The sequence below is a fragment of the Mytilus californianus genome, unplaced genomic scaffold (genome assembly GCF_021869535.1).
Source record: "Mytilus californianus isolate M0D057914Y unplaced genomic scaffold, xbMytCali1.0.p SCAF_14, whole genome shotgun sequence".
In the NCBI taxonomy this organism is placed as follows: Eukaryota; Metazoa; Mollusca; class Bivalvia; order Mytilida; family Mytilidae; genus Mytilus; species Mytilus californianus.
In genome coordinates this window covers 41,094,946-41,122,901 of record NW_026262626.1, presented here as the reverse complement: position 1 = coordinate 41,122,901, position 27,956 = coordinate 41,094,946, and the positions used below count along the sequence as shown (strand labels likewise).

At 34.3% G+C, this 27,956-nt stretch overlaps 1 protein-coding gene and 2 long non-coding RNA genes across 8 annotated transcripts; 2 read left to right on the top strand and 1 right to left on the bottom strand.

Moving 5' to 3' along the window:
- Positions 1-732: 732 nt before the first annotated feature.
- LOC127724552 (uncharacterized) lies at positions 733-1,962 on the bottom strand. 2 transcript variants are annotated; one of them, XR_007992563.1, is made up of 5 exons: positions 1,898-1,962; positions 1,701-1,820; positions 1,466-1,542; positions 1,091-1,240; positions 733-1,030 (listed from the first exon to the last, which is right to left on the bottom strand). It is a non-coding gene; the product is annotated as an uncharacterized LOC127724552 (long non-coding RNA). The 2 variants fall into 2 exon arrangements; XR_007992562.1 differs by lacking the exon at positions 1,466-1,542 and having other exon boundaries at positions 737-1,030.
- LOC127724549 (uncharacterized) lies at positions 1,163-2,045 on the top strand. 4 transcript variants are annotated; one of them, XR_007992560.1, is made up of 3 exons: positions 1,163-1,292; positions 1,368-1,519; positions 1,935-2,045. It is a non-coding gene; the product is annotated as an uncharacterized LOC127724549 (long non-coding RNA). The 4 variants fall into 4 exon arrangements; XR_007992559.1 differs by lacking the exon at positions 1,935-2,045 and adding an exon at positions 1,738-1,821; XR_007992561.1 differs by having other exon boundaries at positions 1,164-1,292; positions 1,443-1,519; positions 1,935-2,006.
- A 6,926-nt stretch (positions 2,046-8,971) lies between these two features.
- LOC127724548 (uncharacterized) lies at positions 8,972-21,309 on the top strand. 2 transcript variants are annotated; one of them, XM_052231535.1, is made up of 6 exons: positions 8,972-9,071; positions 11,158-11,253; positions 15,911-15,992; positions 16,539-16,654; positions 17,872-17,947; positions 19,434-21,309. In XM_052231535.1, exons 1-6 carry the CDS (start codon positions 9,050-9,052, stop codon positions 20,260-20,262), a joined length of 1,221 nt encoding a protein of 406 aa, XP_052087495.1. In that variant the 5' UTR covers positions 8,972-9,049; the 3' UTR covers positions 20,263-21,309. The 2 variants fall into 2 exon arrangements, with proteins under 2 accessions (XP_052087495.1, XP_052087494.1); XM_052231534.1 differs by having other exon boundaries at positions 16,530-16,654.
- Positions 21,310-27,956: the final 6,647 nt, after the last annotated feature.

Below are 27,956 nucleotides of genomic sequence, written 5' to 3'. Positions count from 1 at the left end.
TGACTTACATTTCTTTAGAACTATCAGTTTTGTTTTCTGTCTCTCGTTGATCTCGTGGTAGCGTGCTCTCCCAGAATGTGTGTGTTCGATTCTCGACCGAGTCAAACCAAAGTCTTGAAAATTGATATGTTCTGTTTCCCAAAGACATAGTGAACTGGCACGTTAAAAATCCGACTCAATGTGTAGTTCGAGTACAATAGCTTAACGGTATCAATTTTACTGCATCACGTATTGATAATTAAAAAGACTCTTCAGTGGTGCACGAGAAAAAATATTTGAAAACAATTTTCGAAGAGCTCATACAACCGAAAAGAACCAAAAATGTATAACGAAACCCGGGCAAGGAATCAGAGCTAGGTATGAGGGAGATACATTCCTTGTTTCAAAACGATTTTCTAAGATTTATAACAGCAAATTTTAGATGATTCAAATTCATGATGTCGCACCATTATCATCTCGTTCTGATTATGCACTTAATTTGCCACAAGCCGTTAACAGCTATCAACTATAGCGTTCCAGTTGAAAGTCTGAATCAGCTATCCAGCGATTTCAGATTTGACTCAGTTGCACACATTTTTTGTGAGTTTTATTTTTTGGTGAAGGAAGAAGTTGATAGACGTAAGTTAGACCAACGCGTAGTAGACTTCAAAGCATAAATTGATAACAGTGGCGGATCCAGAGGGGGGAAGGGGTCCGGGGGTTGGAACACCCCTTTTTTTGACGATCAATGCTTTAGAATGGGGACATATGGTTGGAACTCCCCCTTTTAAAAATGGCTGGATCCGCCCCTGGATAAAGTCCGACAGGTTCGAAAGGCTTCTGTATTTTTAGATTATCTGTATTTACTTTTGTGTTGGTGTCTGTAAGAAACAACGAAACCTTTTGAACAAATGAACTGGGTCATGTACCGTAGTAATACATCACATGTAGACAAACAGACGTCTAGGTTTATTAGTCATCCCGTACAACCCTTAAAATACATCACATGTAGACAAACAGACGTCTAGGTTTATTAGTCATCCCGTACAACCTAGCAAAACATCACATGTAGACAAACAGACGTCTACGTTTATTAGTCATCCCGTACAACCTAACGGACGGTTGTGTATTAATACATCACATGTAGACAAACAGACGTCTAGGTTTATTAGTCATCCCGTACAATCTAACGGACGGTTGTGTATTAATACATCACATGTAGACAAACAGACGTCTAGGTTTATTAGTCATCCCGTACAACCTAACGGACGGTTGTGTATTAATACATCACATGTAGGCAAACAGACGTCTAGGTGTATTAGTCATCCCGTACAATCTAACGGACGGTTGTGTATTAATACATCACATGTAGACAAACAGACGTCTAGGTTTATTAGTCATCCCGTACAACCTAACGGACGGTTGTGTATTAATACATCACATGTAGATAAACAGACGTCTAGGTTTATTAGTCATCCCGTACAACCTAACGGACGTGGCTGTGTATTAATACATCACATGTAGACAAACAGACGTCTAGGTTTATTAGTCATTCCGCACAACCTAACGGATGTGGCTGTGTATTAATACATCACATGTAGACAAACAGACGTCTAGGTTTATCAGTCATCCCGCACATTCAACCTAACGGACGTGGCTGTGTAGTAATACGTCACATGTAGACAAACAGACGTCTAGGTTTATTAGTCATTCCGTACAACCTAACAATACATCACATGTAGACAAACAGGCGTCTAGGTTTATTAGTCATCCCGCACAACCTAACAACACATCACATGTAGACAAACAGACGTCTAGGTTTATTAGTCATCCCGCACAACCTAACGGACGTGGCTGTATATTAATACATCACATGTAGACAAACAGACGTCTAGGTTTATTAGTCATCCCGCACAACCTAACAATACATCGCATGTAGACAAACAGACGTCTAGGTTTATTAGTCATCCCGTACAACCTAACGGACGGTTGTGTATTAATACATCACATGTAGACAAACAGATGTCTAGGTTTATTAGTCATCCCGCAATACCTAACGGACGTGGCTGTGTATTAGTACATCACATGTAGACAAACAGGCGTCTAGGTTTATTAGTCATCCCGCAATACCTAACGGACGTGGCTGTCTGTAAGTACATCACATGTAGACACACAGACGTCTAGGTTTATTAGTCATCCCGCAATACCTAACGGACGTAGCTGTGTATTAGTACATCACATGTAGTCAAACAGACGTCTAGGTTTATTAGTCATCCCGCAATACCTAACGGACGTGGCTGTGTATTAGTACATCCTGCAAATAAACAACAGACTTTGATGTGTATTAATACATCTTGCGAACCACCACAGTATATAAAATAATCAAATGGATAAGAAAATGGACGTTACTGGTTGTTTGTATTGAGGATAATTGTAAAGAATAACAGTTGTCATATTTTTCTCAATGGTTTAATAAAACTCATTAAAGATACCAGGCTTATAATTTTGTACAAAAGACTTATCACTGACGATGTAATAAAAAAAGTCAAAATCAAGTAGGAAGTTGAGGAACATTGGGGACGTAAAATTTCGAAAGGTTTAGTCAAATACAGCTAAGGTATCTGTTCCTGTGGTAGAAAATCCTTAGTATTTCGAACAATTCAAAGTTTTGTAAAGTTAATCTATTTTTAAAAAAATAAGGCATTTATTATTATTTTTTATAACTTCAACACGAATATATTATTAATATAACTTCATTTGGATTTCCGTGTTTGTATTGAAAAAAAGAAACCGAGAATTTGTCGTAACAAGATATCAGATTTATCAGATTTATGAATTGAAGGGATTTAAATTGTAAAAATAACATATTCATAAGGAAATTTTTCATTGGATTTTGGGGCATCAATTATGATCTCTGAAACAAATATTTTAAAAAAGTTTGACAAAATAACATAAAATGCGGTTGACCTATTGTGACCGGACAGTGTAATGAACTTAGAGTGACAAATCAGTTTTGTTACTTTACTTTCAGAAAAAAAGATCGGGAAATAATATAAACAAGGTGAAATCATCCCTAGTGATAATGATTGATTAAGAGTTAAAGATCGGGAAATAATATAAACACCGTGAAATCATCCCTAGTGATAATGATTGATTAAGAGTTAAAGATCGGGAAATAATATAAACACCGTGAAATCATCCCTAGTGATAATGATTGATTAAGAGTTAAAGATTGGGAAATAATATAAACACCGTGAAATCATCCCTAGTGATAATGATTGATTAAGAGTTTTAGATCGCGGGAAATAATATAAACAAGGTGAAATCATCCCTAGTGATAATGATTGATTAAGAGTTAAAGATTGGGAAATAATATAAACACCGTGAAATCATCCCTAGTGATAATGATTGATTAAGAGTTTTAGATCGCGGGAAATAATATAAACAAGGTGAAATCATCCCTAGTGATAATGATTGATTAAGAGTTAAAGATCGGGAAATAATATACACACTGTGGAATCATCCCTGGTGATATTGATTGATTAAGAGTTAAAGATCGGGAAATAATATTAACAAGGTGAAATCATCCCTAGTGATAATGATTGATTAAGAGTTAAAGATCGGGAAATATTATAATCACCGTGAAATCATCCCTAGTGATAATGATTGATTAAGAGTTAAAGATCGGGAAATAATATAAACACCGTGAAATCATCCCTAGTGATATTGATTGATTCAGAGTTAAAGATCGGGAAATAATATAAACACCGTGAAATCATTCCTAGTGATATTGATTGATTAAGAGTTAAAGATCGGGAAATAATTTAAACACCGTGAAATCATCCCTAGTGATATTGATTGATTAAGAGTTAAAGATCGGGAAATAATATAAACACCGTGAAATCATCCCTAGTGATATTGATTGATTCAGAGTTAAAGATCGGGAAATAATATAAACACCGTGAAATCATTCCTAGTGATATTGATTGATTAAGAGTTAAAGATTGGGAAATAATATAAACACCGTGAAATCATCCCTAGTAATATTGATTGATTAAGAGTTAAAGATCGGGAAATAATATAAACACCGTGAAATCATCTCTAGTGATAATGATTGATTAAGAGTTTATTATGATCTTATCGATTTTACAGTTATACATAGTATATAAAATATATCAATCTTAATAAAATTAAGGTCTTGCTAATCTTAAAGAAGAATTTTGGTCACCCGTCAGAGCTTTTTTTCTAAATGCGCTACTATAGGTTGGGGTAGACTGTCAACCATGACTCAGCGTTAGTAACTGCGAACAATATTTGATGCGATATGTAGTCCCGAGTCCGTAAAAGCTTTGAATATATTTAACGGCAACAACCAAAGTTCTGACTTTAAAACCCAATTTTCCAAAAAAAAACATTAAGAGGTTACAACACCATGGCCTAAATAGATACGACGAATAGAAAAACAACATTTCATAAAACTCTACATAGAAAACAAAAGATGGAGCATGCAGTATGAGCATCACAAAATAGCGAACTTGATCAATAATTAAATGGTAAAGAAAAGCACTTTTTGCTCCACTAGTTGCGCTCGTGATGTTGCACAGTGGAATAAAATGGCATAAACGAGGAAAAGAGGATAGGATTGAGGCTATACAAATGAAACATATCCGTGGGTTGTGGCTATGACAGAAGGAACATATCAATGGGTTGTGGCTATGACAAAAGGAACTTATCCGTGGGTTGTGGCTATGACAAATGAAACATATCCGTGGGTTGTGGCTATGACAAATAGAACATATCCGTGGGTTGTGGCTATGACAAAGGAATATATCCGTAATTGGTGGCTATGACAAATGGAACATATCCGTGGGTTGGGGCTATGACAAATGGAACATATCCGTGGGTTGTGGCTATGACAAATGGAATATATCCGTAATTGGTGGCTATGACAAATGGAACATATCCGTGGGTTGGGGCTTTGACAAATGGAACATATCCGTGGGTTGTGGCTATGACAAATGGAACATATCCGTGGGTTAGGGCTATGACAAATGGAACATATCCATGGGTTGGGCTATGACAAATGGAGCATATCCATGGGTTGGGTTATGACAAATGGAACATATCCGCGTTGGTTGTGGCTATGACAAATGGAATATATCTCTGGGTTGGGGCTATGACAAATGGAACATATCCGTGGGTTGGGCTATGACAAATGGAACATATCCATGGGTTGGGTTATGACAAATGGAACATATCTGTGGGATGGGGCTTTGACAAATGAAACATATCCGTGGGTTGTGGCTATGACAAATGGAATATATCCGTAATTGGTGGCTATGACAAATGGAATATATCCGTGAGTTGTGGCTATGACAAATGGAACATATCCGTCTGTTATTTCCTCATTGAAGTATACTCTATAAAAATCATTTGCTTTTATCTTATTTCATAATCGATACTGACCTCTATTGTTATATTTATTTAATTAATTATAAATATAAACACAATATTATAGTACAGTACATTAAATAACGTTGTTGAAATGTTTTGAAAATAAGGTCAATATAGTTAAACTACTTCAATACAAATGTTAAGAGTTCTTGTATTCAAACATTGATTTGCAATAGATAGAATTGAAAGCTTGCGATTGATATACCAATCTTAAATTTATATAATGATTAATAACCAAAAAATGGATTTTATCAATAACGAGAAATATTGTTTATGGTTAAAGAATGCATGGTCATCTATACAATAACCTAGTTTGGCAAGAATACTTTCGTTAAATATGTGATGATATTTGATTAAGGCAAGAAAAACATATATAATTAAAGAAAAGTTACTAGGTAAATTTAATGTTTTGTTAATCAAAAGATAGGAACTATTTTTGAAATCATATTTGAATCATAAATAATTTTAAAAAAAAAATTAAATGTAAGGTTACTTTTTGTCCATAAATCATCTTTTTTTCTTTTTATTTGATATATTAGACTATTCCTATTATAAAGCGCTGTTACTTTGCTTTTTGTGTGTTTTTTTGCTGTGCGTGGACTGATTTTGTGTCATGGATGGATACCCCATATCCTTTGTTTTCATATATGGCTACATAAATAAAGCACAATAATACACACACATGTGACCTACCGTATTAGACTTATTACCTGGTTTGTACTAACATGAGCAACACGACGGGTGCCACACGTGGATCAGGATCGGCTTACCCTTCCGGAGCACCTGAGATAATCCCCCAGTTTTTGATGGGGTTCGTGTTGCTTATTCTTTAGTTTTCTATGTTGTTTTTTGTGTACTATATGTCTGTTGGTCTTTTTCTTTTTTAGCCATGGCGTTGTCAGTTTATGTCCGAATTATGAGTTTGAATGTCCCTCTGGTATCATTCGCCTCTCTTTTTGAATAAAAAACAAAACACTACAAATGCATGGTTAAACATGTAAATAAAAAGCACAATATTACACATGCATGGTTTAATAAAAAGCACAATACTACGCATGCATGGTTAAATAAAAAGCACAATACTACACATGCATGGTCAATAAAAAGCACAATATTACACATGCATGGTTAAATAAAAAACACAATACTACATATGCATTGTTAAATAAAAAGCACAATACTACACATGCACTGTTAAATAAAAAGCACAATACTACACATGCATGGTTAAATAAACTAAACACAATACTACACATGCATGGTTAAATATACTAAACACAATACTACACATGCATGGTAAAATAAACTAAACACAATACTACACATGCATGGTTAAATATACTAAACACAATACTACACATGCATGGTTAAATAAACTAAACACAATACTACACATGCATGGTTAAATATACTAAACACAATACTACACATGCATGGTTAAATAAACTAAACACAATACTACACATGCACTGTTAAATAAAAAGCACAATACTACACATGCATGGTTAAATAAACTAAACACAATACTACACATGCATGGTTAAATATACTAGACACAATACTACACATGCATGGTTACATACACTAAACACAATACTACTCATGCATGGTTAAATACACTAAACACAATACTACACATGCATGGTTAAATATACTAGACACAATACTACACATGCATGGTTAAATAAACTAGACACAATACTACACATGCATGGTTGAATATACTAAACACAATACTACACATGCATGGTTAAATATACTAAACACAATACTACACATGCATGGTTAAATATACTAGACACAATACTACACATGCATGGTTAAATATACTAAACACAATACTACACATGCATGGTTAAATATACTAGACACAATACTACACATGCATGGTTAAATACACTAAACACAATACTACACATGCATGGTTAAATACATTAAACACAATACTACACATGCATGGTTAAATACACTAAACACAATACTACACATGCATGGTTAAAGTTAAATATACTAGACACAATACTACACATGCATGGTTAAATATACTAGACACAATACTACACATGCATGGTTAAATATACTAAACACAATACTACACATGCATGGTTAAATATACTAAACACAATACTACAATGCATGGTTAAATAAACTTAACACAATACTACACATGCACTGTTAAATAAAAAGCACAATACTACACATGCATGGTTAAATAAACTAAACACAATACTACACATGCATGGTTAAATATACTAGACACAATACTACACATGCATGGTTAAATACACTAAACACAATACTACTCATGCATGGTTAAATACACTAAACACAATACTACACATGCATGGTTAAATATACTAGACACAATACTACACATGCATGGTTAAATATACTAGACACAATACTACACATGCATGGTTGAATATACTAAACACAATACTACACATGCATGGTTAAATATACTAAACACAATACTACACATGCATGGTTAAATATACTAGACACAATACTACACATGCATGGTTAAATATACTAGACACAATACTACACATGCATGGTTAAATATACTAGACACAATACTACACATGCATGGTTAAATATACTAGACACAATACTACACATGCATGGTTAAATAAACTAAACACAATACTACACATGCATGGTTAAATATACTAAACACAATACTACACATGCATGGTTAAATAAACTAGACACAATACTACACATGCATGGTTAAATATACTAGACACAATACTACACATGCATGGTTAAATAAACTAAACACAATACTACACATGCATGGTTAAATAAACTAAGCACAATACTACACATGCATGGTTAAATAAAAAGCACAATACTACACATGCATGGTTAAATAAACTAAACACAATACTACACATGCATGGTTAAATAAACTAAACACAATACTACACATGCATGGTTAAATAAACTAAACACAATACTACACATGCATGGTTAAATAATAAGCATAATAATTCAGCAAATAGATAAGCATAGTATTGCATCAAGCAGATAAACATATTAATTAAATGTTATCCCAAAATTAAAGTATAAAGTAAAACACTAAAACTTTGAACGACATTGGCATGGGATTTTCTTGCGGAGTGACTATTCATTTTCATCTGTTGCTTTGCATGCCGCGCGAAAAAATATTTGCACTTTTGTACACAATTGCTTCCTGCATTTTGTGCTGCAGAATATTCATTTTCATCCTGTCGTATGCAAGGTTGTTTATTTTAAGCTCTTACCAGGCCATGGTATTCATTTTCAAAATCCTAACCCCCCCCCCCGAAAATCAATTGGTCGTTTCCAAACTAAAACTCCATCACAAAAACGTATATATATGACAAGAAAACAAAATCGAAAAAAGAGCTAGATTAATTATTTTAACGGTGTAATTATGCCAGACTATGAAAAATAATATTGAATTAATATTGTATAAACTTCCCGGAAATGAGTGATCTATAAACACTCATTGAAAAAGTAAGGAAATAATAAATTGAAAATACAAGTCTTTTATTTCCTTGTCGAATATTAATTGATTATTTATCATTAGAATGATTTATAGAAAATGGATTATCAATAGACAATGTAAATGTCGGAGCCAAATTCTACACGTATGTATATTTGTTACCAAAACATTTATTGTTATCAAAACATTTATAAAACATTTATAAAACGTTTATAAAATTCATATAGCTCTTGAAAATTTATACAGGCAGTGTCAAGCCTCTCAGATAAAGCTAAAAAAGCATATTTTGCGTTGAAGTCTAAACTCCCACATAGTGAAAACTTGTCTGTTAAAACTTGGCTCCAGCTCTTTAACTCAATGATAATTCCTATTTTAACTTATGGATCAGTAGTATGGATATCAGAATTCAAACCAAATTTTGAAGCATTAGTCAAAAGTAAATTTGAAAAAACACAAAACTCCATATTTAAAAAAACACTTGGGGTTCATGGAAAGTCTTCCAATCTAGCAGTACGGTGCGAATTGGGTATATTACTTATTAGCATTAAATGTTATCAACTTATGTAAAAATACTATGTGCGTCTCAGTGATATTGGTGAACGGTCTGGTGGTCCACATGAAATTCTCAAGGCTGCTTTTGAAGTGGACAAAACTCTAACAAGTAGAGAAAATTCATGGTCTAATAAATTATCTGAATTATCAAAAAATATCGGAATACCCTTAAACAAGCATTGTAATATTAATTTCAAACAGAAACTAGAAGATTTCTACAAAAATAAAATTATATTTGAACTATCTAAAATAAGAGATGGAAACTGTGGTAAACGTTTATTTTTAGTAAAATTTATACTAAATTTAAACAACAAGAATATTTAAACTTTAATGTTCCTAAATATCTTAGAAAAAAACTCACTAAATTAAGAATAAGTGCACACTCATTAGCAATAGAAACTGGTAGGTATGCAAGACCAATAATACCCTCTAATGAGAGATTTTGTAAATTTTGCACAGGACCAATTTAAAATGAGATACATTTCTTGATTGAATGTCCTCAATATAACAAAATTAGATCTAAATACAAAATCAATGGTATAAATTCAAATAATTTGGATGAAAATTTTATCAAAATTTTAAATCCTAATTCTGAAAAAGAACTAAAATCAATTTGTATGTATATTGAAAAAGCTCTTGATTTGAGAGACCATCATACTGTTTCATCGGATAATAATCCTTTATAACCGCTTGTGCATATACCCATACATGTATATCTTATATAGGTGATTGTGTTTTTAAGTAAAATTATGAAAACTTAGAATAATCATGCTGTATATGTGTATGGTATCATTATGAGTTCTGAATGTTATGGTATCCATAGAATTTACTTATGACTTATTGTTACATGGATCTATATTTCATTTATATGTTGTTGAATATATTATTGTCTGTATTTGGATCACGCCTCTATTGTGCTCTTAACAATAAATATTGAATTGAATTGAATTGAATTGAAAACGTCTTATGCATGTTGTTATGTCTTCTAATGGATGTAAGGAGAGAATCGGCGATTATCAATAGACAATATAAATGTCCGAGCCAAATGAAGATAACCTGTGTAATTATTTAAGGTTTAGCTAGCTTTAAAACTAGGTTCAATCCACCATTTTCTACATAAGAAAATGCCTGTACCAAGTCAGGAATATGACAGTTGTTATCCATTCGTTTGATGTGTTTGTTTTTTTGATTTTGCCATTTGATTGGGGACTTTCCTTTTTGAATTTTCCTCGGAGTTCAGTATTTTTGTGATTTTACTTTTTATTATACACGTATGTTTTTTTATTATTATCGCCCAACATTTATAAAACGTCTTATGCATGTTGTTATGTCATTGAATAGATGTAAGGAGAGAATCAGCGGTAATGTGTTCTGTTCACGAGGTACTGTTTGATAAAATTTATTCCATTTTAGAAGCTAATTAAGGTTTTCTGTGTTGTATTTTTGGACTGTTGCTTGTCGTTTTGCGTTTACATGTATCTAGTGGATTCTTTATACCGCTATCTAAAGACACCAGACGAGTCGTTTGATTAGGATTCGCATGTCGAGTGATGTGTCCATAGCAGGAGACGTAAATTCAAAATTGTATTACGCGAGTCTTTGGCATCGATACGGTTTCCACTTATTTTCAATAATTGTTCGGATTTTATAAATTTCAATATAAACCTAATTCATTTCAGATCTTACAAATCCAATGCTGACCACCACTTATTCTACTGATACAGCGTCTGGTACCGGAAAAGATGACTTTTGGGAACCTTCAATAACCACAGCACGTATGTTAATCTGTTTTATATGAATTGATATCGTAAAGGTCGCGTTCTTTGTATTTTCGCGCGTTTCGTTTAAATATAGCGGGAAAATATTGTATTGACGATCACAGGTCGTATTCATATATAATAGGGTAACTTTTAGTGACCAATAGGTGACTTTCTGGAAATAAAGTATAGGGTCATATTCTAGTTGTCATGCAACGAGTGAACACTAAAATTAATTCTTGATAAACATTTTTATTAATGAAAACATTTGATTTATACATTTTTAAGGAATAGGTCCGAGCACCTGACTCTGGAGACGGGATGGTGCACTTGTCATCGTTTGACACTGGTTTCTAGTGCTTTTTGTTCTACTCATATCGGTTTTTTTTATCTCCAGTTGTCCCTGGCCGTCGATGAAGGTGTGTTAAGCAAATTGTGTGTGGCTTTGTCTTGTTGTATATAGGATTATTATAGCAATTGTATGATTTGAACTTATAGACTGTATTGCTTTAAACATGTATGCATTACAATAACAATAATATACAAATATAGCCTTTGTATGAGGTCGATACGAGGATATATTGACCTGAAAGAAGTATATTGACTGAGGACGAAGTCCGAGGTCGATATACTTCTTTATGTCGATATATCCTCGTATCGACCTCATAAAAAGGCTACAATTGTTATATTATTATTGTTAATAAGCCAGAAGTAGAGCACCAATTCATTTGCTTGGTTGTTTCGATTGTGTCAGATATTCTAAAAATAACCGTCCAATATCACTATTCTAAAAAAAAAACGTGCAATATCACTTTTCTATCTACTGTTTTCAGTCTACCTTTGAAAATATAGTTGAACGTGTGGCTCTTTCTAAACGAATCAAATTAATTAGAATATACACAATAATAATATTTGTGAATATCTATAATCTGACCAAGGCCATCGTTCACTTAAATATCTTCCTGGGATTAGGGTACGTCTAGACACCACAGGGGTCCAAAGCTGCAACTTTACGAATTTTCAATGTCAACCATACATTCGATACTCCTCGGTTAGTCCTAGCTTGGGATCCTGGCTCACTGCTCGACAGTCGACGAAGTATTAGATTGGGTCAGGATGCCAGGCTAGGTTAGTCCCTACGGCAAATTTCAGAACCGGACCTAGCTCATTACAAAGGTATTGACCGAGGCTGTTCTTCACTTAAATATTTTTCTGGGATCCGGGCCTGTCTTGACACCACAGGGGTCCAAAGTTGCCCCACAACGTACGTTTCCCATCTTCACACCACAGGGGTCCAAAGCTGCAACTTTACGTATTGACCATGTCAATCACACACACATTCGGTACTCCTCGGCATTTCCTATACATGACAGTTTTTGACAATCTGGGTTAAATTGAAAACTTTTGGCCATGCATTGAATATATTCTGGTTTAATATTGCATCTTAAGTGCATAGTTGTGATCCAATGTCTTAGTCATCTATCAATTATTGAACTGGCACATTTGACAAAGAGAATTACAAATTTACATTAATAAATTAGTAATGCTGCATGCCGTACAAAAAAGTCCACCGTCGGATTTTCATAGAAACTACTTGTTCACATTACAGCACAGATTCACATAACAAGTATATTGAGATGTTTTCATTTCATGTATAGAGAAATAGATATTAAAAATGTTTTAAACTGAGTGTATGGAAAGCCTGTATGTAGTGTTCTGTCTTACACTGCATCTTTCTAATTCAGACCAATGGAAATATATATATATATATATATATCAAAGTACTGAAGTACTGAACATCGGATGACCGCAAGTTCTTGTGGATGGTCACAAGCACTTGTCTCAGGAAAATAAATCACATATGTATACCTGAAAGTGAGGTTAATGAACAGAGATATATTTTTTTCTGAGACAAGTTCGTGCGTGGATAATGAATAAATGACAGGGAATTCAACGTCACCGTAATAACTATTATATTGTAGTGATACAAATCAGTATACTCTGGTTTGTTGTTATATACCATATTAATGTTTGTATATAACAGTTACATGTATAAAATATAATTTTCATGCATTTGTATATCATACTATTTTACTATTCTAATAATAGTGCAGTGCAAGTGCATGGTGGACACTCTTCTGTAATAATATGATTTTTCTAATAGATTGGATTTGAGCAGGCATTTATATTTTCCCGCAAAACGTTCTTGAGATATTCTTCCGCATGCGTTAACACAATTTTTCTGTACGTGTGGATAGATATTTTCAATGATTTTTTACTTATATATATATTTCTAACGACAAAACATTTTCATATTATTAATTTATGTTCTAAACAAGAATATTTTATGAGTATTCATTTAAGAAATGAATTTATAACAAGCGATAAGGAATGTTATTTTGCACTCGATAATGTCCGCGTATTTATAGATCGGTTACCAGTCAAACACGAAAGTTACGTAAGTAGAAATCTCGTCGGCAACAATACATCGGAATGCACTCACGGTCATCGCGATGTAATAACACAATTCATCACAACGTACTTAAATCCAATATTAACAATAGTAGTTGTACTTTGATTTTTTAATTTTCCATTCTTACATTGTTTCTGTACCTCCTATAATCATGATAATCTTACGGAATTAAAAACGAGAGAAAAAAAAAGGAAAACACGATTTTAAAGGCTTCATTTTTTTTAACTAAACAGTATCCTCCAAAAATGTGGCTTCTGGCATCATCGGATTGTCATCTTAAAAGTGAAAGTGTCGAATTCCGCTGTCACAGGAGATGCTATTATATTTATCTAAGATTTTGATATTTTTGAAACGTTTGAGTCTTATACAGTTTTTTTTTTTTGGTTTTTTTTTTAAACATATCATTAAAATTGGCTGCTGGAAAATGTGCGTGCTATCTTGATTGGCTGCTGAAAGTGGCCGCCAGCTTGAGTCTGGTAAATATAAAGTAAAACAAAATTATATACACCGCCAGGAATAACACTTTTAAATCAATTATTGTTTGCTTAACGTCCATTGGCAGATATTGCATACACATTTAGAACAAGAACAAATTATCAATTAATACAATAGGGGTTTTGCACGATTGGTCAATCAGGGTGCAGACGATATTTGGACTGAGACTGAGAAATGACGGTAGGTTGGAAAGGGTCAGAATTGTTTTCTTGTCAAAGGGACTCCTCTGAGAGTTATTGCAATTTTTCTTTAAAGTGAAGAGAGCGTGGCACTAACTCAACACAAGGTATCGCATTTAACGTCCCCATTTAGACCGGACGTGACTGGATAATCATGAATAGCAAAACAGAAACCCCAGTTTAGCGAGGGATTTACTGTTGGACGACAAAAGAAGCCTTTGGATGACCGTATTTATGTACAGGCCCAGTACATCCTTAAATTTAACACTTTAACATTAAGCTTTATTGATTTTAAACATAAATATGTATTTCGCCGCCTCATACTCTAATGGATTGTGTCATTTCATTTCTTTTAAACCAAATAAGTAACGTTACGCCATTTCCATAAGTTAAGTACATTTTTGAAAGCACTGTTGGCCAAAACGTTTTGTTTTGGTATACGCTCCTTGAAAATATTATCCAGTGTGATTGTTAAAGGTCAACGAACACAGTTGTCTCATTGAAAATCATATCAAGTCTCATAATTTTTGTAAAGCACGACAAAAAGGGTACAGAGAAGTGGCCACTTTTTCTTGTAATAGTTTTCGTCGCAGAAGCGATACCGGAGAGTTGATGAATCTTACTAAATGTTAAATATTCAAGAGTTTAATTAATATTAATATATAATATTTTAACATTTAACAAATACCATATTATTTCAAACCATTCCACGAAATTAAAAATGCAGTTCATCATAATTTTGATACACTTTTCCATTTTGTAATCATTTCGAAGAATTTGTATTCAAGGATATCCGAAAACAATTGAAACAATTTATATATGATAGAAACAATACTTCCGATAAAATTTGGTTTTGGTTTTCACAGTTTTATTTAAATAAACACTCAAAGCTACAACAATATCAGAAATAGTAAAAAGCTCTTTGTATTGTTATATGTGAACCGAATCAAAATAAAACTTAAAGGCGCGGGGTAAGACCAGCGTAAAGGGAGATAAGTCTGTAAATCAACTGGAATGTTTCGCCAGTCTTTTATAGCATTCGTCCGAAACACAACTCAAGAGTTTAAAGAAACAACAGACACGGCTTCCTCTTCCCTTTTTTAGACTTATACCTCGAATTTGACATAAGCGGTCATCTCAGTACCGGAATCTATGACAAACGAGACGATTTTCATTTTGAAATTATAAATTTCCCCCACATTAGCAGCAATACCAACTTCACCGGCATATGGGATATACATTTCCCAACTCATTTGGTATTCAAGAGCTTGCAGCTGCTACTCAGACTATATAAAACGTCACCAGAGTTTGAGCATGTGTTGACCGTGTTTTATGCTTTCAGTTTACACTCCTATCAGATTCCTTCTGAGTGTCGTTGTATAAAACTTGTTTTTATACTTTCAGTTTACACTCCTGTCTTATTCCTTCTGAGTGTCGTTGTATAAAACTTGTTTTTATACTTTCAGTTTACACTCCTGTCTTATTCCTTCTGAGTGTCGTTGTATAAAACTTGTTTTTATACTTTCAGTTTACGCATCAGTCGCACTCATCCTGGGTATCATTGTGACCGTTGTTTTATTTAAATGTTACTATAGAAAACGACGATCGCTGTAAGTATAAACATTTGGTTTCAATAAAGCTTCATTTGCATATCATATACAAAAAGGGAGCTACCATTTGAATTTTATGGGGGGGGGGGGGGGGGGGGGGGGGGGGGCTAGGATGAAATTTGAAGAAAAAAAGGCAGGACAGGAGTTTTGAGTAAAAAAATAAGGCAGGATGAGCAACTTTGCCAAAAAAAAAGCAGGATGACAATTTATGTAAAAAAAGTCAGGTTAAACTAATAAAAAAAAGGCAGGACTGAATAGAGTGAAAAATAAAAAGGCAGGACAGAGATTACAACAAAAAAAAATGCAGGACAAAATTTTTCATCCTAGCCCCCCCCCATAAAAATCAAATGGTAGCTCCCTAAGATTCTTTTGATTGACCTATATACATTCATATGAGTGAGGAAAGCAATATTAAATGAGTTGCATGTTCACATTTTAATTTTTCAACATCATTGCTTTACATGGTTTTTAATTGGCCATACTCATGTTATTTCTCTAAATAATGGAAATACCGTTAGCGTTCATTATTTATTTGAGTCATTACAGGAAACCCAGAGAACGAGAAGAGAGCTTCCATCATGACAACGCCGTGTACTGGGACCATGATGCAGCATTCCAATTGGACGGAATGGTGGAACTCAGGGAACAGAGAAGAACAGAAGGCAAGTTACATAATAGTGCTATGAACACTGTGTATTTATAAATACCATTACAGAGGAAACAATACTTTAACTTATGAGTTTGAATTTCCCTTTGATATCTTTCGCCTCTCTTAATATTAAAGACAGAGAAAAAAAGTAATGGATGCAGGTCGGTTCAGAAAACCTTTAAAATTGTGTTAAACAATGCCGGTGCTCTCGTCGGTCCGATGAAAAAAGGGTAAAAAATTGCATTCAAATTATGATGACACTTTCGACTTCTGTTTGATTTATGCAATACTAGTGGATCAATTTGGAATCGATGTTACATTATGGGAATGTAGCTGCTGTGGGTGTTCTGGTTAGTCAAGGCGGCATTTAAGATTAGTCCAGACTGCGTAACGTTATTAAAGAGTTTCTGAACTATCTTTTAAAACTATTGGCTCAATTTGTTTTTTGAAAACATATTTCTACTTGATTAATTCTTTCCCAACCAGTTGATTATTTTTGTTATAATTGACGTTGGTATTAATTGATCGCGGTTCTTCGTTGGCCTAAATTCAACCATGTCGTTAAATATTTTTGCTTTTCTCTGATTTTGCTACACCAAGAAAATTGTTTAGTGCTTGATGACGCCATATATAAAGAACACAATCTTTTAGCAGATCATCAGTGAAGAAAGATGCCATCATATCGAATCCAGATCAAAAGTCTGAAACAGATTCCACTGTCATATATCATGATATACGATATTTTTCCACTCTCGACAGTAACATTTCACAATGTAACTGTCATGGGTGGAGAAATATCGTTTCACACTCGATTCTGTTGTATAATGTATATACAAAATAAGATCATAGTCAGAATAATATCAACTTATTTGTATGAAGCTTTAAATAAAGGCAACAGCAGTATACCGCTGTTCAATAGTCATAAATCGATTTAACTGAAACAAATCCGGGTCACAAACCAAAACCGAGGGACACATCAACTATAAGAGGAAAACAACGGAACAACATAAACACTTAACTGCTACAAAAAACAAACTCCAACATACATAGAAACGGACTATTTGATAACAACTGCCATATTCCTGACTTGGTACAGGACATTTTAAGAAAAAAATGGTGGGTTGAACCTGGTTTTAAAACCTTTTAAAGGTGATGTTTACTGATCCCTAGTTTCATGTCAATACAAAAAAACAGTGTTTTAATCTTATCCAAATATCATTTTAATTACAGCTGTATTCATTACCGACAGCAGACATCGAGGTATACAGACAGACATAGGTGGAGATTGCATACATAATTTCGAAAGGTACAATTATTGATTTAAATAAAAAGATGTGTTGTGTATCCGTCAAAAAGACAACCCAACCGAAAAATAATCAAAAGACATATAAATAGAGAACAGTAAAATGTCACTATGGTACCTCTAAATAATCCCGAGTCCATAAAAGTTTGAAATAAATTAAACAGAAATTGATATTTGACAGAAGACAATACTACCGAGGTTCTACTTAACCCTCTAGATTAACTATGTGTTTCACTTTGAACAAGTGTCATGTCATAGAATTCATGCCAATGACACCGGTGAATTGTAATGAACTAAATCAGGATTTTTTTTGCATTTTGCATCAAAAACAGATGTTTTTTTAATGTCATCTTAGTGAAAACGCTTAGCTATATCCGACAAGTGTAAATTTCCTTTTAATAGCATGTATCATGAGTGTTTAAACATATTTTTTACAAACATAATATAGTTTGGAAACAGTTATTTGATTGACAAGTGACAGGCAACGGTACATGTCGTTTATTGATGTTTAAATCGTAAATTTAATTCAGTATAAAGTAATCAAGATAAAAATAAAATCTTCAGGAACAAATTGAACTCCAAACGATGCAAAGTAGGGTGTGCCGATATGGTACGCATGTATCCAAAGTAGGGTGTACCGATATGGTACGCATGTATCCAAAGTAGGGTGTGCCGATATGGTCACGTGGTACGCATGTATCCAAAGTAGGGTGTGCCGATATGGTACGCATGTATCCAAAGTAGGGTGTGCCGATATGGTGGTACGCATGTTTCCAAAGCAGGGTGTGCCGATATGGTACGCATGTATCCAAAGTAGGGTGTGCCGATATGGTATGCATGTATCCAAAGTAGGGTGTGCCGATATGGTATGCATGTATCCAAAGTAGGGTGTGCCGATATGGTATGCATGTTTCCAAAGTAGGTTGTGCCGATATGGTACGCATGTATCAAAGTAGGGTGTGCCGATATGGTACGCATGTATGCTAAGTAGCGTGTGCCGATATGGTACACATGTATCCAAAGGAGGGTGTGCCGATAGGGTACGCATGTATCCAAAGAAGGGTGTGTCGATAGGGTATGCATGTATCCAAAGTAGGGTGTGCCGATATGGTATCCCCCACCATGCGAATCAACACTCAACTAAAACGAATGAATATGAAATAGGACATAAACGGTAAATTTACAGACCAAACGACTATTCTGTTTTATCTATGACTGCGAAAGCATTTCGCTCAAAGCTTCTGAATATGGGAAAAGGTCATATATAGAAATATATATTAAGAAGTTAGCCTCTGGAATTAGGAACCATTGGTGTGTATTTGATGCTTTGAGTTTGAATACTCGGATAACCTGACTTATATAAATCTGTTTTTTATTGTAAAATGAGTAAATGAAAAGATTGATAAAACAAACGATACACAACAAAATATGTTTTCTTCTAGATCTATATTGAAAAATAGACAGCATAGTAATATGAATTTATTTTCAGGAACTATCAGCAGGACGAACTAGATAATATGTCTCTACCACCATTGCCCCCACCACCACCACCGCCAATCGAGGATCCATTACCACATGCAATGGCACCAAACCCACCTAGTCGCAGATCCAAAGACGACTGTATTAGAACTGTACCAAGCTACCGGAAATCAAACATACCTAGTACCTTACAGAAAACATGGATTTTCAACAGTGAAGATAAATTAGCCACAAGCGATCATTTTAAAGAACTTCTAGATGAAGCCTTCAAAGATCAGAACTCTCCACTTCATCAGAGGGAGAGCCATTATATGTCTGTTCCAAGTGTTGTTTTAATTCCAAATCCAGAAGAAGGCCCACCATGTTGTCACGACATCCGTCATTCTTACATTAACATTAAAAAACTGGACGGAAACACCATGTCCGAAAATAGTCTAAATAATTCTCAACAGATTCTCGTGGACTATGAAAACACAAGGGTTTGGGTAAAATCAAAGGAAAGTGATCTTAGTGACGACGAATCACATGTTGACTTCCGTGACGCAAACTTCCAAGACTGTGTGCGAAATACTTTACATAGAAAAGAAATTAAATCGCGTAACATACCGGAAGTAGACGATCAATATTCCTCTTTCGCTACTCTATCGGCACCAAAAAAGCCAGAGAGACCACGAACTGGTTACGTCGTTATGGAGTTGACAGAGGAAGTGATGTCATTCCTGAAAGTAAAGGAGAATAAACTTGGGAAACATTTAACTTTGTCTCACGAAAACCTTCCGTCTGAAATCTATTATGACGATCGCCTGAAAAATGGATATATATCGATGACTGAGAATTAAAAATCAACTGCAAGTTACACTAAGGATACTACATATGAAACTTTGTGTAAACATTGATAAGATATATACATTTTGATATCGGTAACATATGTACGGCTTCCTTTTTCATTGAGAAAACGTGAGTAAGGGCTGGAGCTTAAAATTTGCCCTTTCTCTCAAACATTTTGTATTTCTATGGTATCTTCTTAATCTATGCCGAAACACACAAATCCGATCTTATTCCAATTTTGCACAATTTTTGACATGCTTTCGGTCATATCTTATCCCCTTGTTATCTTCTTCTTTCATAAAATTGAGAGGATATTTCGTATTATTTCTTAACTTTATTCACATACAATTGTTTTGGTTTTTTTTAAACTTTGATGTTGTGTAAACAATCGGATGACTAAAGTCTTAGTTATATAAGGAAAAAGATTTTGATGTCAGTAACGAACATGTCTTATTGTGTAACATTAAAGGTACCAAACAAGACAAATCCACTTACTAAACAATAGATTTGCCTTTCCTTCTGTTGTGTATTGTCCCATTTTAAACTTTATAGTTGTATACATTAGTGATTTTTCGGTAGTTTAGACGTTTCCACTATCAACGGAAACTTCATAAAAGTGTTTTAAATCCTGACTGTTGGACTACCCTCTGGCACTAACAATCTACCAGCACAGGCATCGACCCAGTGCTGAAAAGAGTCGTAGCGTCCGAAACACTTGTCTATATATACCTTCATTAGGAATGCTCAAAGCAAAAACATTTGAAAGCCAAGTATGTATTAGTCATGTTAGTGGCGAAACAAGGACTACTGGACCAATGCTACCATTTTGGACTAGTGTGTATGTTTTATTTTTTTATAATTAGATGAGTAGTTAAAATTAAACGTACCCTTATCCTTTTGCAAAAAGAACCGTCACTAACTAAGATGATCCCTTATTTTATAATTTTTCATTGTTTTGTCATTTATATAATGTAATATAACTGTGTATAGATGTATAGAATTAAGTGTTTGTAAAGAGAAACCTTAATAAAAAATAAAACATTCACAAAAGGTATAAATGATTATGTATAATACAATTACGTTTGCAGTGCATAGCTATAGATTAAAGGATAAGAGATAAAAAAAAAAAACACACACACAATCTTGTATGATGACTAAGTGCTGAAGAAGGTATTATGGTAAACAAATAGTGTCTTGAAGAAATGGTTATAATGTTCAAGAGGGTTTTGCTAAACACAAATACATTTTATTTTTTTAATTTGAAAAAGGAATTTTCTTAAACAAAAAACCTGCTATTCATTATATAAACTTTATTGACAGGTGTGATCCTAATGCATAAACTCCTTTATGGTGCAATAAGTGAGAACAACTGAAATCGACATTATACACGCGTTTTAATGCGAATTCTATGCGACTGTCATACAAGTGAGAGGTTTAGCTAGCCATAAAACCAGGTTTAATCCACCATTTTCTATATAAGGAAATGCCTGTACCAAGTCAGGAATATGACAGTTGTTTTCCATTCATTAGATGTGTTTGAGCTTTTGATTCTGCCATTTTTTAAAGGACTTTCCGTTTTGAATTTCGCTTGGAGTTCGGTATTTTGGTTATTTTACTTTTTAAGATCACCTTCATAAGCTGTTAACTTATACAGTAAGTCTGTTTCTCAACTAACGTATATGTCGTCGATGCAATCGTTCTAGTTCAGATTTCTTTTAGTTCTTTAAACTTGGTGTTTGTGTGGATTTTCGGGATTTGAGCAACAGTTAACTACTGTTGTCACTAACTTTACCCTTTAACGTCTTGAAGGGAGTTTAATTTTTTTATAATTACGTTAGATGTATGTTTCATTATTATACGTTATTTTGATTGGCTAACAGAAATCTCGTGTCATTCTTCATTTCAAAATGAATTGCATGAATTGTAACATACATGATGACACACGTTTCCACAGAAAGGTGAACAGGTAAATAAAAGAAAAAAATGATAGTAATCGTGTTTGCATGATCATAGCAAAAAAATGTAATCATAAGTATTGCATGCTTCATTTAGTAATTTCATAGGGTTGTAAAAGCGTTGACTGTGCGTACATTTTTAGAATGAAGCGCTTCCGCTTGATGATCACAAACAATTTCTATGCACTGGAAGCTACAAAAGCAAGTATTGCTCAAGTGGTATCTATTCTGAAATTGTGATTTTACAATTTATAAACTTAATTTGGTTGCTCATATGCTCTTTACGAAGTGCAGAATATACAATCTGAAACTCCATTTAATTTTACTCTGCTCGTCTATGTTTATTCATTCACTCTACAATTGTTGGACAATATTTGATAAAACATTTGATTTCATACAGGAGCTTCTCGTGAAGAATGAAATGAAACTAGCATTATCATTTAACATCACGTTCTGTTACACTGATGATGTCAACTTACTGAATAATTCAGTTTAGTGATTATGTTGAACGCCTCTGTCCTATCGACCACAGATAGTCAAGTCTGTCTCATATCTTGACTTGTAATTAGATATAGGCAATGAGCGTTGGTTGAGCACAAAACTTTAAGACAAAAATGATATCAGCTTCCATATTGTGAACTTTTCATTTCTATGTTGCAAGATTCCAGCAGCGCCTGCATAGGGGGTAATTATAACCGAGTTGATACAATATCAAAGTTGAAGTCGTTATTACGGACACCGTCACGAGTGAGTTGACATTTATGGAATATCTGTGTCACATATAACCATGGATATGTTCCAATTATAGAAACTTAAATTCCGTCCTCCTTTAATTGTCACATTAACCTATTATGTCTATTTGGGTTGCTTACCCAATTTGTCAGTATGACGGAACTATAAACAACTGTCATACAAGTGAGAGGTGTAGCTAGCTATAAAACCAGATGTAACCCACCATTTTCTTCGGAAAATTCCTGTACCAAGTCAGGAATATGGCAGTTGTTTTTTGTTCGGTAGATTGATAGCGTTTGATTTTGTCAGTTTTTATGGACTTCCTCTTTTTGAAATTGCCTTGGAGTTATATTTTTGTTATACTTTTTTCCTCTATTGTGACAGGTCCAGATAAAACTTATCACCAAAGTTGTAGTTTTCATGAGCAACATGACAAGCGCCGCTAGTGTAGCAGGATCTACTGACCATTCCGGTACCTGTGAAGTGGTTTCGTGTTTCTCAGTCTTTAGTTTCCTATGTAGTGTTTTGTAGAATTGTTTGTCTTTTCGTCGACTTTCGTTTTCAGCTCGTTGTCAGTTTCTTTTCTACTAATGGGGTTTTGAATGTCCCCTTCGGGTATCTTCCATTAATTCAATTTGCCGCTGCACATTCAATAGCCATCCATCATCATCATCCTTAAGAAGAGAACATTGTTATTTTCATTCACTTTATGTTCAATCAACATAGTTGCTTTTAATGACATTACTGACATGTTGTATTTATAAACCCGCAATACGGTCAAATGTAGGTCAACAAGAACAAATAAGAAATAAAACAAGAAATGATTGTAACAGGATGCTGTTACGAAGTCTCCCAAACGAAGCTCCCATAATTCGTAATTCCCAGGGTCGTCTGACATTGGGCAAAGTCCAGTGAAAATTGGTTTGGTAAAGTTATATGCATTAGTGATGCCTGGGGACTAACCCTGTATATCATTCAAATCATCTTGCCACTTACAAGATACTAGAACATTGGGGGTGGGGGGGGGGGGGGGGGAACCCCTGGGGACTGATCTTATACGTCATTCAAATGTTCGAGACATGACGAACAGGAATATATATGGTTTAGGGGAGGGGATATCGACCATTTACAAGATATTAGAACTTTCTCAAATGGCAGGGGGTGGGGGATGACCCCTGGGGACTAACCCTGTATATCATTCAAACCATCTTAGCATGACAAACCAGAATATATATGGTTTAGGGGTGGGGATCTTGACCACTTACAAGATATTAGAACTTTCTTAAATGGCAGGGGGTGGGGATGACCCCTGGGGACTAACCCTGTATATCATTCAAATCATCTTTGCATGACAAACCAGAATATATATGGTTTAGGGGTGGGGATCTTGACCACTTACAAGATATAAGAACTTTCTTAAATGGCAGGGGGTAGGGGTGACCCCTGGGGACTAACCCTGTATTTCATTTGATTTGCTTTATAATGACAAACAAGAATATATATGGTTTAGGGGTGGGGATCTCGACCATTTACAAGATATTAGAACTTTCTCAAATGGCAGGGGGTCGGGATGACCCCTGGGGACTAACCCTGTATATCATTCAAACCTTCTTAGCATGACAAACCAGAATATATATGGTTTAGGGGTGGGGATCTTGACCTCTTACAAGGTATTAGAACTTTCTTAAATGGCAGGGGGTGGGGGTGACCCCTGGGGACTAACCCTGTATTTCATTTAATGTGCTTTATCATTTAGAACATTTTCAATTAAAAAGATTGTGTCTATCACAAACGGTTTTCATTTTATAATCATTTGAAAATTTTAAAAAATAAAATCCCATAATGTTCTATAGTAAAACCCTCCTTTCTTTTTGCCCCTCAAAGTACAACTTTATATCCCTATTGCACAAACAAAACCCTGATTGCACCACTAGACATGTTGGTCTAACATATTGTGAAACCCTAAGTTAATCTGAGAAGCGGTTTTGGAGAATGGGTGCGGACAAGTTCAAATTTAAAAGTGGCGGAAAAGGAAGAGGAAGAAGAATAATAACTAGATTTGCCATTGCAAGCAATAGCGGATGTCACCCTGCCCCCCCCCATTACCACTAAGCAGCAGCCATTTCGAAACATTTTAAACAGTGAATGCACATAAATATATTGCTATACTTCTTTCTATCAATTTTCAGAACATTTAGAGCATTTAGAAATTTTTGACATTTTTTCTGTTTCCATGGCAACAGGAGCCATTTTGGAAATTCCAATGTTAAAAGTCTCATCTTTACTTGCCAGTTAATATTAATATTAAGTTTCAGTAAATTTGGAGCATTTGGAAATTTTTAGACATTTTTGAATTTGTGCCGTTTCCATGGCAACAGTGATCGTTTCCAAAATTTCAAAGATGGATGCCATATTGGCACATGACAGGGAACATTCCATGAAAGAATCACGGTATTTGACCTACCATGTTAAGTGAGTAAATGCTACTTAAAGAATTTTCCCATAGGGTCCAATGTTAAAACTTTGTCTCGGGTTTCCATGGCAACGGTGGCCATTTTTGAAATTCAAAAGTCAAATGCCACATTTACATCTGCCAACTAACATTTCTGTAAAGTTTCATTAAGTTTGGAACACTTTCCTATTTTTCGCATTTGTGCTGTTTCCATGGTAACGGTGGCCATTTTAAAAATTCCGAAGATGTCCTGCACAACTTTAGATGGTGGACCTCATTATGTTAACCATTCAATAGGATTGGTCTACTAAACTCCCAGAAACGCTTCGGACAAAATAGGTGGAAGAAAAATAATAATAAAAAGAAACGGAGGAAAAGCAATATGTCACCAGACATTGTCGATCGGGTGACATAATAATAATAAGAACTGAGCAAAAACAATAAGTCTTCCCAAACTTCGTTTGGGAGACTTAATAAAAGCTCAAAATTTGCATGGAAGACTGTGAAAATGGAATAAAATACTATTAATATAAATTGCATTTTCTATGTCCTCTGTTATTTTATTATTTTTTTAAGTTTGTTATGTATGTACTGATTATCAGGTTGTCTATAAATTAATATTGTAAAATATCAGCTGCGAGTCACAATATGAATCATTTTTGTCGAGTGAGCGCAGCGAACGAGTTCAAGATGGCTTCATATTGTGTCGAGGAGCTGATATTTTACAAATATAAATATGATGAAAATCTGATAAGCGATTTATCGGATTGAATTTGTGTATTTTCACTATTTTGCATGAAAGAAAGTGTTTGTTTTGTTTCACCAGCAAACCAGAGTTCAGGTCAAACTTATCAACGTCGGTTCATTCATTATGACGTAGGTGATATGTCCGGGTCAAAGTTATTTAGGTCTGGTTAACGTATTTGACGTCACAAAGCCGTGATATGCAATTTTATAAGAGCTGAGCAGAGTGATACAGACAATTAGAACACAGATATATATAGATTCTACCACTGCATCGAGTGTGATACGATATTTATCCACTCGAGACAGTTAAATTTTCAAATTTAAAACGCGAGGCTCGCCGAGCGTTTTAAATATTTAAAATTTAACTGTCGAGAGTGGATAAATATCGTATTACACAAGATTTGGTGGTGGAATCTGTTTCTCTAATGATTTTCAAACAATACGCAGGCAAATGTATTCCTTCTTTTCGAATGATCTGCAAAAAGATGTGTTCTTTCTATGAGACGTCATCAGGCATGGTCGCCTTTTTTCATGCCGTCACAATAGGAAATTCAGAGGAAAGCAAGAAAATTTGACGTCATAATCGGATTTTAACCAATGAAGAACTGAGATCAAACGAACCACACGTTGATTAAATTTTTTTTATACAATGGGTGCAGAAAGGGATAAATTGACGAAGAATTAGAGAAAATAGAAATATTGAGGCACAAAGTATGTCAATCATAGAGAACGTCATATGTCATATATAACTTATCATAGCACAATTATTTGCCCAAATACAGCAAAACCTGCAACGAAGGTTGATAAGGACAAAAAATTGTTATTTCAATGCAAGTCAAAGTCGTAATCATTAAAAACGAAGGCCAATTCAACCAGAACAATTTTTAAATATTATCTGCATTTATTTTACATCTATTACCAGACCTTAATATAAAATCTAAACAACTTCCATTTTGCCTGCTTTACACCTAAGTAATTTATTTATGTGAATTCACTGATAAATTCTCTTGTGATTTGAATTATTCATGACCAATAAATAAGCAAATGGATTTTATGCTTATTAATTGTTTTAACTTCGATATTAACTGAACAAAACTTTATTGGAGGAAGATGAACAACCAGAAGGTTTAATCTTACTGTTGAATTAGTTTAACTTTTGTTCACTTACTTTGTCATGGCATTGTCAGTTTGTTTTTGACTCATTAGTTTGAATACCTCTTTGGTATCTTACGCCACTCTTTCACTACTACGCACTAATAAAATTCACATCTGACTGTAAAAAAGTCATCAAAGATGCAAGGCTCATAATTGTGTATGCCAGATGCACGTTTCATCTACAAAAGAATCATCAGTGACGCTCGAATCAAAACAGTTTAAAGGCCAAATAAAGGACAAAGTTTAAGAGCGTCAAGGGCCAAAATTCCAAAGGGTTTTGCCAAATACAGCTGAGGTAATATATTCCTGGGGTAGAAAATCTTTAGTATATTGAACAGTTCAGTTATGAAAACAGTTAATTTACAAATGTGGCAGTTACAATACCAATGATTATTCGTGTCATAAATAAATGTGTCTTGCTTACATTGATTGTGTTGATTTTGTTAATAAATACAGTGAAAAGCTTTGTGGCCTATTTTTCATTAGTCCGAGATTACTCTGACGCCCAACGGCTGTTTTGCCAGACAAGTCCCACGGCCCCAGCTTGTCTAGCAAAACAGCCGTTGGACGTCAGAGTAGTCTCGGACTGATTTTTCATGTGAATTTGATATGAATTATTTATAGTGATTTTCGGACAAAAGTTATATGAATTCCATATGAAAAG

What these genes read in the sequence shown, in the direction of transcription:
- LOC127724548 (XM_052231534.1), top strand. Translation starts at nt 9,050, where the DNA reads ATGTCGGAGCCAAATTCTACAC. An exon ending in ACCTTCAATAACCACAGCAC is followed by an intron (nt 11,254 to 15,910) that starts GTATGTTAATCT and finishes TTATACTTTCAG; the next exon opens with TTTACGCATCAGTCGCACTC. An exon ending in TGCATACATAATTTCGAAAG is followed by an intron (nt 17,948 to 19,433) that starts GTACAATTATTG and finishes ATTTATTTTCAG; the next exon opens with GAACTATCAGCAGGACGAAC.